The sequence below is a fragment of the Pteropus vampyrus genome, unplaced genomic scaffold, assembly GCF_000151845.1.
Source record: "Pteropus vampyrus isolate Shadow unplaced genomic scaffold, Pvam_2.0 Scaffold220, whole genome shotgun sequence".
NCBI classification, from domain to species: domain Eukaryota; kingdom Metazoa; phylum Chordata; class Mammalia; order Chiroptera; family Pteropodidae; genus Pteropus; species Pteropus vampyrus.
The window spans coordinates 1,516,420-1,534,832 of NW_011889001.1; the positions used below are offsets into that span (position 1 = coordinate 1,516,420).

General features: G+C 31.9%; 1 protein-coding gene and 1 pseudogene across 1 annotated transcript in view; both read right to left on the reverse strand.

The window, feature by feature from the left end:
* STAG1 (stromal antigen 1) overlaps positions 1-18,413 on the reverse strand; it is a 335,236-nt gene that overhangs the window by 73,462 nt on the left and 243,361 nt on the right. Inside the window, exons 16-21 of the mRNA XM_023538374.1 lie at positions 14,121-14,224; positions 8,806-8,898; positions 8,610-8,699; positions 8,248-8,451; positions 7,163-7,233; positions 5,831-5,918 (exon numbers count right to left, since the gene is read on the reverse strand). Of these exons, the coding sequence (XP_023394142.1) occupies positions 5,831-5,918; positions 7,163-7,233; positions 8,248-8,451; positions 8,610-8,699; positions 8,806-8,898; positions 14,121-14,224 (650 nt within the window). The remainder of the gene's footprint in view (positions 1-5,830; positions 5,919-7,162; positions 7,234-8,247; positions 8,452-8,609; positions 8,700-8,805; positions 8,899-14,120; positions 14,225-18,413) is intronic.
* LOC111747398 lies at positions 14,545-14,663 on the reverse strand (annotated as a pseudogene).

Genomic DNA, 18,413 nt, shown 5'->3' on the forward strand with positions numbered 1-18,413 from the left:
TGGGGCAGACATCAGAAGGCATAGGATATCCATAAATAGTAGTAGCAGAAAATGTGAAGAGACACTAAAAAGAATTTAAATGCTTGGTTGAGTGGGTATGCAATAGCTATGTTACTTTAGGCAAGTTATTTAATATCACTATGCTTCATTTTCATCATCAATAAAATAAGACTAATGATACATATTCCATGACGTTGTCATGAGGGTTAAATAAATGTAGCCACATAGACTTAAAATAGTGCCTGGTAAATAAGTGCAATACAAAAGTTCTCCATTACTGAGGCCCCAACTAGGAGACATATGATTATACTTCCTTTATGGTTTTTATCACATGACTTTCTTATATAGTAAATACAAGCAACCTTGGAGATAGTGCAAGTTCAGTTTCAGACCACTACAATAAAGCGAATACTGCAATAAAGCAAGTCACTTGAACTTTTTGGTTTTCTAGTGCATATAAGTTATGTTTACACTATACTGTAGTCTGTTAAGTGTGCAATAGCATTATGTCTAAAAACCAATGTACATATCTTAATTTAAAAAATGCTAACCATAATGTAAGCCTTTAGCAAGTCATGTTTTGCTGGTGGTGGGGGTCTTGCCTCGATATTGATGGCTGCTGACTGAACGGTGGTAGTTTCTGAGATGGGGTGGCTGTGGCAATTTCTTAAAATAAGACAACAAAGTTTGCTGCATTGACTGTCTCTTCTTTTTATAAACTACTTCTCTGCAGCATGTGATGTTGTTTGATAGCTTTTTATTTGCAGTACAATTTCTTTCAAAATTGGAGTCAATCCTCTCAAACCCTGTTACTGCTTTATCAACGGCATCTATGTAATAATGCTCTAAATCCTTGTCATTTCAACAATTTTCATAGCATCTTCATCAGGAGTAGATTCCATTTCACGAAACCAGGTTTTCTTGTTCACCCATAAGCAACTCATCTGTAAAAGTTATATCATGAGATTGCAGCAATTCAGTCACATCTTCAGGCTCTGCTTCTAATTCTAGTTCTCTTGCTATTTCCACCACATCTGCAGTTATTTCCTCCACTAAAGTCTTGAAACCTCAAAGTCATTAACAAAGGTTGGAATCAACATCTTCCAAACTCCTGTTAAGGTTGATATTTTGACCTCTTACCATGAATCACAAATGTTCTTAATGGCATCTAGAATGGTGAGTCCTCCCAGCAGGTTTTCAATTTACTTGTCCAGATTATTTCTTAAATAATAAGACTTGAAAGTCAAAATTATTCTTGATACACCGGCTAGAGAATGGATGTTGTTACGAGCATGAAAACAACATTAATCTCCATGAGAGCTCTGGGGTGACCAGGTGCATTGTCAATGATCAGTAATATATATTTTTTCTTTTTTCTTTCCCCGCTAATGATCAGTAGTATTTTGAAAGAAATCTTTTTTCCCCGAGTAGGTTTCAACAATGGGCTTAAAATATTCAGTAAATCATGGTATAAACAGATGTGCTGTCATCCAGGCTTTGTTGTTCATATACAGAGCACAAGCAGAGTAGATATAGCATAACTCTTAAGGGCCCTAGGAGTTTCAGAATGGTGAATGAGCACTGGCTTCAACTTAAAGTCACCGGTTGCATTAGCCCTTAACAAGAGGATGAGCCTGCCCTTTGAAGCTTTGAAGCTTGGCACTGGCTTCTCTCTAGCTATGGAAGTCATAGATAGCATCTTCTTCCAATGTCAGGCTGTTTTGTTCACATCGAAAATGTTTAGCATAGCCACCTTCATTAATGATCTTAGCTAGATCTTCTGAATAGCCTGCTGCAGTTTCTGTATCAGCACTTTTATGTTATAGACAAAGACAGTTTCTTTCCTTAAACTTCATGAACCAACCTCTCTACAAGTTCAAAATTTTCTTTTGCAGCTTCCTCATCTCTCTCAGCCTTCACAAAATTAAAGAGATTTAGGCTGGTTAGATCTTCTATCCAGACAATACTTCCTCCATATCAGCAATAAGGCTGTTTCACATTCTTATCATTAGTGTATTCTCTGGAGTAGCAGTTTTAATTTCCTTTTGGAACTTTTCCTTTCCATTTCTCACTTAGCTGTTTGGTGCAAGAGGTCTAGCTTTCAGCATGCCTTCCTCAGTAAGCTTAATCATTTCAAATTATTTTGATTTAAAGTAAGAGACAAATGACTCTTCCTTTTACTGGAACACTTAGAGACAACTGTAGGGTTATTAATTGGCCTAATTTCAATACTGTTGTGTCTTAGGGAATAGGGAGGCCCGAGGAGAGGAAGAGAGACAGGAGAATGGCTGGGTCAGTGTAGTAGTCAGAACACACAATATTTATTAAGTTCTTCATCTTATATGGGCGTAGTTTGTGGCACTCCAAAACAGTTATAAGTAGCATCAAAGATCACTGATCACAGATTACTATAACGAATTTAAAAATAATGCAAGTTTGAAATATTGTAAGAATTATCAAAATGTGAGAGATATGAAATGAGTAAATGCTGTTGGAAAAATGACACTGATAGACTTGCTCAACTCAGGATTGCCACACAACTTTAATATGTAAAAAACACAGTATTTGCTAAGTGCAATAAAACAAGGTATGCCTGTATTTACCAAAATAATTTACGAATTTTCTTTATGGGTTTTCAATTTTTAGAATCAATAGACAATTTAGGAAACTATATATTAAAGCATAAGTTTAGTATTTTATTTTTCTTGGATGTTATCTAAGATGTGGTTTCAACTTTCAACTATGTCAACAAGAAATAGGCACAAAACAGAATAAGGAGAATTTAAATATTTATTGCTTTTATTTTACAAAAAGTTATATGAATACTATAATAAATTCAGAAACGTGGGTTCTTTAAAAGGTAATAATCACAGCTATAAAATTGTAATAACTTTTAATAGGTTATAATTCATTAGCATAGGGGAAGACATCAACAGACACTGAACATATTCTTGTGTCAGAAAGAATGGAAGTGCTCAAAAATATATCTAAAGCATACAAAGTAGCTTTGAAAGGAATTCCCTCTGGATAAATCTGTGACAATTTGAGCACCAAAAGAATAACAGTTGTAGTCAATTTTAATCAGTGAACAGAAAGGAACAATAGAGGAATGCATGAGTCCATATTAATACTAGATTTAAAAAATAAATTTAAAATGTAAAAATGAAATAAATTAATAAAAGAAAAAGTTCTTCCTTATAGCAAAATGCCAACAAATAAATATAAAATAAATGACAGTCAGAAAATCACCATTTAAGTCTTCATTTGTGACCCTGATAGTAATAAATGAGCCAGCAAGAATCACAAATGCTAAAATTATTACAGCAAATTTTGATTAAAAAAAAACCCAAGACTATTTATATGATTTTTAAAAAGCTTTCCACAGATTACTTATAATTACAAAACAATAAAATGGTAACTCTACACAAGAGAAAACTGACAGACTCTACTAAAGTGATCTAAGTTGGTATCACCAATAGTAAATAAACTGACATCGCATATCTCCTGATGTGATACACTGAAGACAGAATATCATTTATGTAGCATTCTTGCCCAAAATGTGTAATCTAAATCTAAACATGTAGAGCAGGCAAAACCAAATTGAGAACATTCTATAAAGTAACTGGTGTGTACTCTTTAAAATGTCAATGTCAAGAAAACCAAAGGCCGAGAAACCATTCCAGATTAAAGCGGGGGAGGGGGAGAAAGACATAACTAGAGGCAACGTGTTATTATGGTTTGGCTCCTGGGCTGGTGGAAAATTGCTGTAAAAAATGTTATTAATATATGATTTATATCAACAAATACATATAGAGAGAAACCATGGAAGTGTGCAATTGTGAAAAACTATTGACAATTGGTGAATCTGGTGAAGGAGACAAGAAAATTTATTTTTTTATTATAATTCTTCTATAATTTGACTTTAAACACTACTAGTACAAGGAAAGATAGATCACTGGAAGAAAAATTTCAGTTAACCTTGAGCAGTGGGACTGGGAAATTTCTAGTTGAATTGGTAATTATGAAAAATAAATAGTAAAGCATATGGACAATACGGTTCCTTAAAATAACTAAACAGTACATTTTAAGGTATCTTAAAAATATTAAGCATGACTGAGAGTTAATAATAGCAAACATTTTGGTAGTTCTTTGATATTTTCTCTGGACTCTAATTTAAAGTATAGAGTTGGAATCTAAAAATATGAGCTTGCATGGTCCTACAAAGAACTGGTTGAATATAGTTTTTGAATTTTCAATCCTGGGTATCTAAAGAGATGTTTCTAAGAACTACTACATGTTAAACAATTTCTAATTTGCTAAAATGAACAAGAGTATAATCTAGTAGTGATGCTCTCAAACTTCATACACATTTTTATAGTTTAAAAATATGTATCTAAGAAATTAAAGTTAAAGCAAATGTCACACATGTTCTCATAAAAAAACTAAAATAAATTGGGGAAAATAATACATATGCAGTGAAAAGTAATAGAAAACTGAAATAACCACAGAAGACAACACTGTGAGACTGCTACAAGTCAGTTCCTAAGACAATAAATGATACTGTATTGAATTAAGAAATAAATTTAGATAGTGACAATCTCCAAATGATAGAGTTGTTATTCTTATACTCTTCTTGAGGAAAATAAGAAAAGCAAAAGAAGAACATTTTAACTCTTTTATTTCCTTTCAACTTAGAAGCAAACACAGCTTGAGAATATTAGTGAATTGCATTTAGGCTATTAAAAAGTTTAAAATGAAGAGGATGAAAGTTGAAGAGTCAACAGTAAATGAAGAAAAATAACAGGGTCAATATTAGCTTCTTTCTACAAGCTACAATTAAAATATTTAATATCAGGGGCATTTGTTATTAAAAGTGGTTGTTACATTAAATGGGAATAAAAAACATGAATAGTGTTAGCCAACTTAAAAAATTAATCACAGCAATAATAAAGCACTGTTTCTGTGACTGACCTTTAATATAAAATTACAATTTTGTGATATCTACTGAAATTCTTATTGCAATTAAGTGTCATCTAAGCATTCTATACTACCAAAAGAGAATGGATGAATCACCCCTAAATACTACTTTTATCTAACTATGGGGTTGGTATTTTGGTTCACATAAATGAATGTCTGCAATGTTCAAAATAATTCTTAATTGTTAACAATAAGATTGTTATTAATAATAATTGTAATTATTAACAATAAAATTAACTTTAACAATGGTAAAATTAACTGCAATAACTTAACAACTGTTACAATAATTGTTAACAATTAACGACTTAATTCTCATATAGAATTAAGTTAGCTATTCTAAGTCTCTCCCAAACTAAAGAAAGTTTGTTGAATTCCTGCCCTTTCCACTCCAGCTTACAAAGGAATGCAAAGTTCTACAATCTGTTAAAGGTCCCCAAACTTATTTATCTGTGGTTCTACTACAAAAACTAAGCCATACCTAAGGCTTACTATTATCAATAATACCTAGAATAGTGCTGGAATACAGCCACAATCAGAAATTTTCATTATATCGAATTGTTTTGAAACTGCTACTGTAGTATGTAATGATATTTTTCCTACAAGAGTAATAATGTTTATCTTAATGTTAAAATTTTGAGAACATATAGCAAAAGTTCTATATTTTTTTCTGTTCAAATCCGAAGATATATACCTATCAGTAACATTCAATCACTATGGCAATAATCCTCAAAGGAGGTGGCTGCATTAAAGAATTATCAGCTACATTTTATGAAAAGCTTTTGATTATCCTGTGTGATCTCAGAAAAGCTTAGCTTTCTAAAATGACATAGAATGAATATCAATAAACTCCTACCTGTTCTGGCATAGCTCCATGTTCAATTCCAGTTTTCAATAATCTGTAGCAATTACCAAACAGATCCCATTTTGTGAGATCATGAGCACTAAAATAAACAAAAATGCATTAACTTTACTCTAGAGTGGAAGAAAATTTAAATTTAAGCTCACTTTTAGTGACTGGAAGAATAAAGTAATTTCATTTTCTTATAAAACTGAAAAAGATCCATAAAGGAAAGGTTCAAGTGCTGATACTTAGGAAGCAAGAAAGGGGTGAATGAGATGGAGAGAGGAGGAAGATGGAGAGAACTCAAGCTGTTATCAGGAATTCATTAAAGAAATCAGTAACAAAACCTCACAACATTTCAGTTAAATGGGTCCACCTAAGCTCACATTCCATAGATGGTAACCTTTCTTTCTTTCTGATATATTTTAAAATATATTCAAACAAATGTATTTTAAAATCCATTCACAATTTCAAAATATAAATACATGTGTATTTTTGACAGATTTGACAAAATGAGGGGAAAGAAAATATGGTAAAGCACAATAACTTCAGTGTAGCTATTTATATGGACTGAGGAATTCTGAATGATAATGCTGAGATTTTAAATCCTAGTAAGCTCTACTACTAAAAACAATAGATCACTGGCCATCAACATTTTTCCCCAAACATCAAAATATTTTTTTAAGTAAGAGTTTGTTTCTCCATGAAATTCCAAAAAATGTACTTATGTATAAAGAAAAGGCTTAGATTTTAGAGAATGCTTTGAAATCTGAAGTATTCATTAATGTAAGGACTGTATCTAAACATTTGTATGACAACAAAGTTCTCTATTTTCCTTTCTCTATAGAGAAGATAAGCCTACTTTATCATAAGGAACGTGTAAATTACAATTTGAAAATGACACTTATTTCAGTGAATGAACTTTTATACCTTATTCAAATCCAACTGTTTTGGCTATATAAACAAACAACAACGGTTCAGGAATAAAAGCTCATAGAAATAACTTTCATGGCTTTCCCCAAAACATTATTTCTTATTTAGTAAGATTTTTAAAAGCTATCAATTGAAAACTATAGCTATGAAACTCTAGCTTATGGAATAAGTTCATCAAATCTGCAAAAAAAAAAATACTGATTAAACGTTTACAGTATACATTCATTACATTGAATGATAAATCTTACTCCTTAAGTAACCAAATTATAATAAAACTCCATTATTAGTTTGGAAAAAATCCAAATAAATTTCCCACTGTTGTATGGATGTTAAATGTTACAAAGAAAATCAGTCTGCTTTATGTTTGCTAATATGTTATCCATTAAATCTACTTTAAATAAAACCACGTACTTGTGAAAAGAAGTTAACCGCTTTAATGTAGAAAGAACATTGTAAATATCGTCATCATCAGCTTCTTCTCCCTATAAATAGGAAACAGACATCACCTAATTACTATAACTTTACTCATCCTCAAGTTCACATGAAAGTCTATTAATACTTACTAGTTCACATGAAAGTCTATTAATACTTACTGCCTGAAGAAAAATTCTTTATTATATAGGTAGTACATATTCACTGTTGGTAAATAACAAAATACAAATAAAGCAAAAAAAAAGTAAAAAACACCCATAATGCCAGCACCAAGAGGTAACCAATTTTTGTGTTTTAAACAATGTCAATAAACATGATTTTATACACTTTTCTGATTAATACTTTAGGATAAGTTCCTTGAAATTACTGAGTGAAAGAGTATGTACTTTAGAGATTTAATAGTTATTTCAAACATTTTACTGTTTGTCAATTACTACTGTAGCTTCGAAATCACAACCAAGAGCCAAAAATAGCTGAAAAAAATTAAAATTAAAGATTAAAAGTAGGGAAAAACTGGTTACATGGATTAAAAAGAAAATGCTATCAGGCTGTGTCGGAGCATAGAAAGCTGTGAAGGTTCAGAATGCCTTAAGCATGTTGGAGGGACAATACAGGGGGTGGGAATCATAGAAATAATTATAAAAATAACCAGTTGGAGATGCTTCCTGCTATCTTGGGCACACCACTGTTAATCAGCCATCCCTTAAAATCACACTTAATTTTTATGTCCTATTCATAAGCACATTATAATTTAGTATTACTAAAATGCAAATTAGGTTTAAAAAACAGAAAATAAAAAATGATTTAAAAGTCAATCCTTAAGAAGATTTTTCTTAAAAAAGAAAAAAAATATATAACTTTTATGAAACAGATTCTTTAAATAAAAATAAAATATGACCAAGGTTGATCTTTATAGGATGGACAATTGCAATAATGCTACTAAGTTTAAAAAAGGGTAGCAAATTCTACTAAATTTTATTTTAAAATGGAAATAATTTACACACTTGCTAACTTGATTAGCCAAAATTATTACATGTACACATTCACTTTAATCAGTAACAGACCTCTTGCAATAGATCTTCCACAGAATGATTGAATCGATCTACAAACTCATCAATCAGCTGGCTTCGAGCTATGTCAACTCTGTTCTGGATGGTATATTCTTCACTGCATAAAATGCTATAGGTTTTACTGCAGGCTTCTAGAACATCTGATTCTACATGTTTCTCCACAACAAACTTAATCTGTTTTAATAAAGCATCCAGATGCTGAAGAGGAAAAAAGAAAAACTATGATATTGAGATCAATAACAAAAAATAAGCATTTGTCAAATAACAAATAAGCTTATATGACCACATAAAATTAAAATAATCCAGTTAATAAAATGGACAATAATAGCAGAATTTTTAATTTCATAGTATCTTACCTTTTCCATTCTACCTGTGCTATAAATCTCTAGATCAAAATACTGTGGGATTTGTAGCAAGTTTGCTACCTTCTCTGCATCTGCAGAATACTAGAAGGAAGAGAAGCAAAGAAAAAACAAAGTAACTACTTTAATAGTGTAGTGTACTAAGCAAACTCAGTAATAGATTATCATAAAAATGTAAATGAAACTGTACCTTTGATAGCAACATAGGAAGTGTGATAATAAAATGCTCAGTTAATTTGTTTCTATCATCGATTTGAGTTTTTCTTTCTTTGGCAGTTAGCACCTAGAAATAAATTTAAATGGGCAAAGAGTAAGAGTGTTATGTACCAATTTATAAATCTAGAATGTTACACAGAATGATGAAGCATGGCAGATAATGTAACCAAGAATTTTAAGAGCGTAATAAACTAATCATTAAAATAAAAACATGTAATTTTATGCAAATTTCTAGTTAATATGTATTACTATTTTATTTATAGCTACTTATTTAAGAATAAAGTTTAAATAAATTACTACTTATTTAGATTAAATGAAAACAAAATAAACATTTCTATTAATCTATAATAATCTATGAATATAAAAATATTGCTACCAAAGGAGAAATAATTTTTCTAGTTTTAATCTCAATATGTTCACAGTGATCTCCCTTATGTTAAATACTTTTCTAAAAATACTTCAGAAAGTATAACTTTTTAAATACCATCAGCAGCTAATAAATTTTCATTTACTTTTATAGCATATACTAACAATACCTTTGGACTCATTTATATTTGGTTCTCCTTGAAACTCATAAATCTGTTAGGCAATAATCAAGACAGAGCAGTATAGCCTGTGGTCACTGAACAAATCCAAGCTGATGATGCCCCATCACCTTAGCCTGTACTCAACTAGTTAAATCATGCATGGTTCCAAAAATAAAATATTAAAATGCAAACTCAATTAAGATAACCATTTTTCCAAAACATTCTGCATGTTGTTGTTGTTGTGTTATCATTATTATTATTTTGAGGCGCTACTTTCACAGTCTATATTTGTACTGAAAATCAAGATCAAGCGAGTTTTTGACCTTCTGCTCCACAGGTTTCTGTCCTCCCTGAGCTTACCTCAGGCATTTTGTTATTATTTTGAAGGAATTTACCATCATAATGTTAAATGGTTTCACAAAACAAATATTCCAGTATAAATTGCCACTTTATAAATGTGAACCCCAATGTTTGAGAATATGTGACAGAAGTAATGGAATCTCCTATTTGACTCTTTCTGGGACTTATACATATAAAAGAATCATTTTGGAATGATTATTATGTTTAGTTCTGCATAAATCAATGAAAAGGATTATGTATAAAGTAGAAATACGTCTAGCAATGTATTTGGGCTATTGAAAAGTCTTGAAATTCATTTGAGAATGTATGAAAGGTCTAAAAATGTTGATTTTAGGGAAATAGCTATCATTGATTAAATGATCATTAGGTCAGGCACTCATTTAATCCTCACAATCTCTCTGATGGGATAGCAAAAATGGCATAATACCTATGAAGGGGAAATTTGCCAATATCTAACAGAACTGTATACATATTTTTCTTTTGACCTGGTGATCCCACTTTTAGCAATCTATCCTACCAACACACCTGGTACAAGCATGAAATGACACAAGATTATTCACAACAAATTATTTCTAACAGAAAAGACTAGCAACAACCCCCGCCCCCACCCCCAAAAGACACTCAATAGTGTCATTTTAATCCACATAATGGATACCATGTAGCCACAAGAGGATGAAGATCTCCAAATAAAGTTAGGGAATGATATCCAGGATATACTGTTAAATGGAAAAAATAAGGTACAGAACACTATATAAGGTATGCTACTTTTGAAGATTGAGAAAGAAGAGGAAGTAGAATAAGATACATATATCTGTATGTGTGCATGCATTTACCTATATTTACGAAATGAAACACTGCAAAGATAAACCAAAAACAAATAAAAACAGTTACTGGTAGGAATGGGGTGTATAGGGAGATATATTAGAAAGACTTGTCTGAATGTATATTTTTACATAGTTTCGATGTCATGTAAATGTTTTACACATTTCCATAAAAGAAAAATGAGAATACAGAATCATAGAGGCAAAAAACCCTGTTATGTTAAATTTAAGTCAAAAATTTATCAATAAGATTGTTTTTAACATATATATTTATATATAGAAACAAATTTCTTAGTTCTGTCTACTAAAAGTGCCTAGCAGAAATGATAACCAGTTAGTTGACAATGAATACTCTCAGTGCCAAGATTTTGATATTTAAATACTATTCTATATTGAAAGCAATCAGGGCTCAATGGAGATTCCTGTGCTAGGACAGTGTAGGATCAGCCTCTCAATGACTCCTGTCTCCAGTTATTCATGCCTTTATAAGTCTCTTCCAACAATGAATAAAGCTGACATGTGTAACACTAGGATATTGGGGAAATAATTCTGTGTGACTTTTGAGGGTTAGGTTAAACAAACAAACAAACAAACAAACAAAAAACACAGAAGTGCCCACCTTACTATCTTGGATCAATCATTCTACTACACTCTGTCTTGGATCATTCACTTTGGGGAAGAGTGGCAGCTGTGTCATGAGAACACTCTAACAGAACTGAGAGGTCCACACAGTGAGGATCTAAGGCTTCCAACCAACAATTGACACTAACTTGCGTGCCATGTGAGAGAGTCATTATGGAAATAGTATATTAACAATCAAGCCTTCAGAGGCTAAAGCCCTGGCTAACATCTTAACTGAAACCCTAGGAGAGACCCTTAGCCAAAAGAAGAGCTAAGCCACTTCCAAGTTTCTCATCCACAGAAACTATGAAATAATAAAGGCTTATTATTTTAAGTCTCTTAACTCTGTAATTTAAGATTTTAAGTAATTTTTTATATACCAATAGATAACATAAACATTAAAGGTAGAAAGTCAACTTGGGTATCTTGCTCCAAAAAATGATAAGACATATCAAAAGGTTAAGAAATTAGCCTGAATAGGTTCTCAAAGTTGGGGTAATACATATCTTTAAATTTTTACTTTGGAAAATTTCAAGAATACTCATTCTACCATTATTATTTTATCAATTCCCCTAAAGTATTTTTTTCAGAAGCATTTTAAGGCAAATTTTTTGTCATTTCACCCATAAATATTTAAGTATATGTCTCTGACAGAGGAAGACTTAATAAAACTTATCATTGCCAACAAAATTAAACAATAATTCCTTGGTATCATTTCATACCCAGTCCACAGTTTTCTCGATATCCACTTTTGGGACTCTTTCCTACATGTGTATTCTTACATTTAATGTAATTTTTGATATGGTTGAATTTATGTCAGCCATTTTGCTAGTTATCTGTATGTCTCATGTCTTTTTTGTGTTTCTGTGTTACTGCCTTCTTTGGGGTTAAACATTTTTAGTGTACTATTGTAACTTCACTATTGATTTTGTTTTTCTTTTTTAGGTATGAGTGGTTGCTTTAGCGATTACAATATACTTTTTTAACTTATTACAAAAGACTCCAAGGTTAATACTAAATTAATTATAGTGAAATATAGCAATTTTGTTCCAATATAGTTCCATTTCCTATGGCCTTCTTTGTGCTTTTGTTGTCACATATATCTATGTATCACATAATCTTCATACTACAGTGCCATGATTATTGCTTTAAATAATCTCATGTCCCTTTAAAGAAATTAAAAGAAAAATGTATATATAAAATACACAGCTTTTTCTATCCACCACATATTTACTATTTATGGTACTCTTCATGCCTTCTTGTTGATTAGTTAATACCTAGTATTATTCTTTAGAGCATGAAAAACTTCCTTTAATATTTCTTCTAAGGCAGATCTTTTAACAACATGTCCCTCAATTTTTATTTATGTGGGAATATTCTTATTTCACCTTCTTATTTAAAAGATAATTTTACTGGATTTAGAATTCTTGTTTGGCAATTTTGTTGTCCTTCAGTGAACATATCATTCTATGTCTTCTGGCCTCCACAGTTTTTGATAAATCAACATGACACAGTTGCCACTCTTTCCCAAAGTGAATTATAATCCTATTGCTGCTGCACTCTCTGGACCTAATGAGAAGCCATTTCTGTTGTCTGCTTTTTTCCCTGATCACATTTTACTGTTTTATTTCATGGATGTAATTCTGGAAAAGTAGACATATATGGACAATATATTACCATAACTATGCAATTTAACTTACTTATTTAAGTTTCATTTTAAAAATTTGTGATCTTTAACTTAATCTGTGTAATTATCTCTCCCATGGTGTGTAGCCTCTGCTTAGAATTTTTATTCTTATTGTTTTATTTAGCTTGTTTTCCTAGGAGTACCACGTTTTTCAACAGATTACTGGTCAGTCAATGATTTGGGCAGAGGTTGTGCTCAAATATTTGTCTAATCAATAAGGCTTCTCCCTTCTGAGATCTGATCTTTTGGTTAAAGCATATTCAAAGTTCAGTCAGTTCTTAAGTTTGGCTTGACTTTTATTTTCTGTTGTTCTCTCAGGTTCCTCAGTCAGCCAAAGATGTGTAGAGAGCTAATCTTTTTTATGGATTCCTTATTTCCAGGATTTTTTAGATTTTTGGCTGGTTCATTGTTACCAACTGGGACCACAACCACTGAATATCACAACTGTGAGTTTTCCTTGGTTGTTTCTACCAAGTTTGCCACTTCTAGTTGACAAAAGGACATTTGCTACTTGTGCATTATAGAGTCTACTCCCTCTGACAGCAAAACTCCTGGTTTTTGTAGACAACACCACTCTGGTAAGATTATAGATCTTATCAACCAAACTTGTGGGGCTGTGTATATTGTAAGAAGGCAAGAAGGCCATATATTCTTGATGCTTTTGCTGGAAGCTTTAGCAGTTTTTCAAGAAAAATGCTTCTCAACTTGTTTATCTTTGGTAAATTTCCAGAACTCTGACACTTTTGTTTGTTTGTTTTTACATTTAAAAATATTTTTATACTTTTTCTTTTTTGGCAGAGGGGAATTGCCTACCAGTTTTCATAACACTAGAGTCAGCCCTCCCAACTATGATTATCTCAATTCATCTTTAATACCAATAAAACTTACATTATTAGCCCTCATATTAGAGATGAGGAAATAAAGGCACAAAGAAAATAATATCCAAAGATTATATAGTTGCTAAATGGAAGGGCTTGCAAATTAGGCAGTTTGCCTTCAGAGCCTTTCTGCACATCTAACAGATATGAATGGGAAAATTCTTAAAAGCACTAGAGTAGAAGCAGGTCCAGGTGCTATAGGAACATGGAAGAAAATAACCTACTTTTAGAACCTGAGTATAGCAGATAGGATATAAAGATGAAACATCACAGTACGTTTCATTTGCAAAAATATCATATTTTTAGGGATACACATATCAGCAAAATTTCCAAATATTTATGACAGTTAATAACATTAAAAACCTTGTGGCAGATTTCTCACTAATATAACTTACTCTTTTGCCAGTACCCCTTCCCACGGGAGGATGTGCCTCAGCGGCTTGACGAATTGTACAAACCATGAGCTCTATAAGAGCACTCTCTTGACGGTCAGACATTGCTAAGGTGAAACAAAACACATTAGTATGAATAGATTTACAATAAAAATGTATTAAAAATAAACACAATTATAAAAAACTGTAAACATTTTATTACTGATTAAAGACTGAAGTTAAATTCTGTACTTTTTTTAAAAAGTAGTATGTGCTTAATATAAGTCAAACAAGAAAGAGGTATACAAAATAAAAAGATGATAAATTATGGTTTCTTCTAATACCTGGCCTTTTCTAAAACCATGAACCACCAGAATTTTACTGTATTTCCTTTTACATCATTTCAAAGTTTATATAAGTTATTTATTTTTTGTTTTTTATTTTTTTACATCTACAGCACCCAGTCTTCCTAGGTGGTCTCTCATCTAAGTACCAACCAGGCCTGACTCTGCTTAGCTTCTGAGATCAGATAAGATCAGGCCTGTTCAGGGTAGCATGGCCATAGACAAATTATTATTTTTTTTTAATAAAAGATCATGCTAAATATTTTTAAATTAACAATAGATTTTGAATATTCTTCAAGTCACCGCATTCTCATATGAATAATTACCTTAAATAATTCAATCATTGTTTTAATATTTTAATTGTCTTAGGAAAAATACATGAACTTTAGTTTATCTTAGAAAAGCTACATGAAATAACTAGCTTTTCCATTTATACTCCATATTCCAGTACCTAATATGAAAAAGCTTTCCACCCAATAAAACAATTAAGTTTCTATTTTTATGATTCTAGAATTGCATAATTTTTTCACATTTGGCTGGGGATAAAAAAATGACCAGGTTGTCTATGAACTAAATACATTTAGTTTTATTTAGGAAGAAAACATAGTTCTATGGAAAGCGAGGAAAAAGAAAACAAGTTATCTCAACTATGGAAACATTCCCCTACTATTCACTAAAATCAGATTAGTGTTGAAAAATAACCCACTTTACGCAGTGTCCAATGACATCAGTTTTGTTATTTCCTTTATAATTTGAAATCATTCACTTAGACAAGGTAAATGTAAAACAGTTGAAATTTAATTGAAAGCCCTTTTGGGATATGACAGCAAAATCAGATAATAAAATTGAAAGCAAGCAAGCCTTAAGCCACATACAAGAGTCAAATACAATGACCGAAACAAACAGGTACTTGTTCATACTATGAATTGTCAGATAACTACGCAACTTTCTAAGTCTTCAGAAACCTCTTTGCACGTCATCTCCATTTCCTCATTACTGACTTCATTCTTACCACCATGAACTCTGACTTCTCTCCTTACTACCATTGGAAAAAAATGCTTAAAAGTCACCAATGACCTGTATCATCTAGTCTTTTTTCTCCTTAGCAATGTTAACCTATTAACTGTAGCTCTCTTGAACACCCTCTTTGCTGGGCTTCTACAAAGTACAATAATCTGTTACTGTTTTTAAAGCTTGCTAGAGCTCTTATCTCTCTTGCTCTCCCTGTTTTTGTCCCCTATCCACAATCTTGGAAACTTAGCCATGATTAGCTCTTAGCTCTTTCCTTCTTTATAATCCATCTTCTTCTTTTATGTTATTTTAATCATTTTCCACAAGGAACACTGCACCAGTTACCTAACTGGTCTGCCTACTCCAAACCATGTTTATAAAAAGCATTTTTCTTAAAATAAGAACTGGATCACATCACTCTTCTATTTAAAATCCTTCAATGGCTCCCTATTACACTTAAAATGAAGTAAATAAATTCACTTATGAATTAAAAGATTAAACATCATCTGGCTTCTGCCTCTTTCTCATCTTGTGCCACCGGCTCATTATGCTCTAGCTAGTGCAGCTTCTGGAACATAATTATCATCATGCTTCAGATACTCTGCAATTGCTATTTCCTCTATCTAAAGTACTCCTTTTTTGACACTTCCCATGGCAAGCTCCCTCATTCTTTAAGATTCTTGGTTCACAGGTGCCTCTTCAGAGAGATCTTCCTTTCAGGATTCAATCTAAAGATGGACCACTCATTATTATCATCCACTATACTTATAAACTCTTGAAATTATGCTGTTTACTTGGTTTTGGTATGTTTTCCCCACTATAATGTAAGCTGTATATGGGCAGTGAACTGACTTCAGTGCTTAGTATACTAGCTAGCATATAGAAAGTGGTCAATAAATATTTTTAAATTATGAATGAGTTAATGATTCCTTGCTTTGAAGAATTCCATTTATCCATATTTACTTCACTCATCAACTAGATCACATAATTTTAGCATAAGAAAGGACCACAGAAGATTATCTAGTTAAAGGTCTTTTTAAAAAAATAGGTGAAGAAGCTGAAGTTAATGGTTTTGTTACCTGGTAACCTGTTACCCAGACACTCAATTTACACTAAAAATTTATTCTGTAATTTGATTTCACTGCACACACACACACACACACACACACAGCCACCCAAAAAACCCTGTTCCTTAAAAAACACTGCAAGGCAGTCTTACAGCAATCGTCATTTAAATTGCTATTGGTAGTCTTTGACAATATGTTTGTTTTCCCAAATAAAAAACAGTCCTTTAAGTCTAACTGCTAACTAGACTTTGATCCACTGGAACGTCTATCACAATCTACCTATCTCAAATATAACTTAATTTCTGATTAGTCTTAAAATAAGTTACTAGTAACATTTTTTTACTCTAAAATATATCAAAACACTAGCACAGAAAATTGATTTGGATGCCATTCCATGTCAGAGCTATGCAGCACAGCATGCATTTGGATAAACACATGAAAGAAGTTGAGTCTTGAGGTAGATATAGTTCTGTACTTGTTATGCAATAATTGTACCAGCCATGCCTTCCCAAATTCAGTCACTTAATTGACTGACAAACTTTCATTACTATTTACTGACTTACATATCTTATTTAAATGAGAGTAAAGAAGTTAATAATACCAAAGCTTACCACCTTGGCTCTTCTTCCCTTAATTTGTATCCCCTGCCTCCCTTATCCTTGGAAATAAACTTATAGAACATGGTGTGATAAAAAGAAAAATGGCTTGGAATCATAATAAATAAGAAGCTCTAACCCATGGACAACGTGCTGATTCTACGGCCACAAGCAAGGAAAGGAAAATGGATGGAACACATTAGTAAAGACTATGCCAGGCACTTTGCTCAAGTGTTGATTGGGCAGTAGTGATTAGAAGGAGAATCGATTTTATTAGAGAAAATATTACATTACATATAGAATGCATGAATCAGTGAACTTAGTAAGAACATAGTAAGTAAAGTAAAATGGAGTAAATATAGAATCTATGTTCATATTCCTGTGATCACAAAAATGAAAACAATCAGGAATACAGTTAAAAGTTTGACTTTGTGAGCAGAAGGCCCTGTCAACTTAGTAATAGGGGCCATCTTCTTACCAAGGATATGGATAACACACACACATACACACAGAAAATCTGGGAAAAGACTGGGAAGGATTTGGTTACAGATTAAGAATGAAGTTTGAGGCAAATATTTTTAGTTTAAAAGAGGCACTTTAGGCCAGTTTACTGGAATGTATCTGGGTATGATGCATACCTGTTATTTCTCTCACCGAATTTTGTCAAAGCCAGAGCAGATAATGCCAGGTAGCATCACTACCTGGAGTGAACATTGGGGGATGGTCACTCTCCTAGTGACCTGTTAGTTGATAGTCTACTGTAGGAGATAGCTCATTTGCTCTATTACCTCAGAGGTTTGAACCACATAGAACAGTAGGGGAAGCAGAATAGGAAATTAATAGTATACTATCTCATTTAATCCCTACAATGACAACATAAGGTTTATAAGGAAAATAATCTCTATGTTATAAAGAAAAGGAAGCTAAAGATCAAAAAACGAACACCTTCGTCACCAAGGATAGAGTTAAAAATCTGAATCTATTTCTTTTGATTCTGAAATCCATGTTTACTATAAGCACCACTTATATCAAAGTATCATTTACATTCCAGAACTGTTGTAATAAATTAAATGAAAAACAGTTCTTTAAAGTACTATTGTGGGCTATAACATGTAATAAGATGTAGACTTTGGAATTTAACATATGGCAATTACTTTTCCCTACTTCTTGAATAGCTAGGTATAAATGACTTTATTTTAAGAAAATATAACAAATGGGGATGGTTGTGGTCTAACTAAATCCTTTTGTGGTAAAGGCTTTCCCAAGATCACATATAAATACAGTAAAAAGATTCAGGAT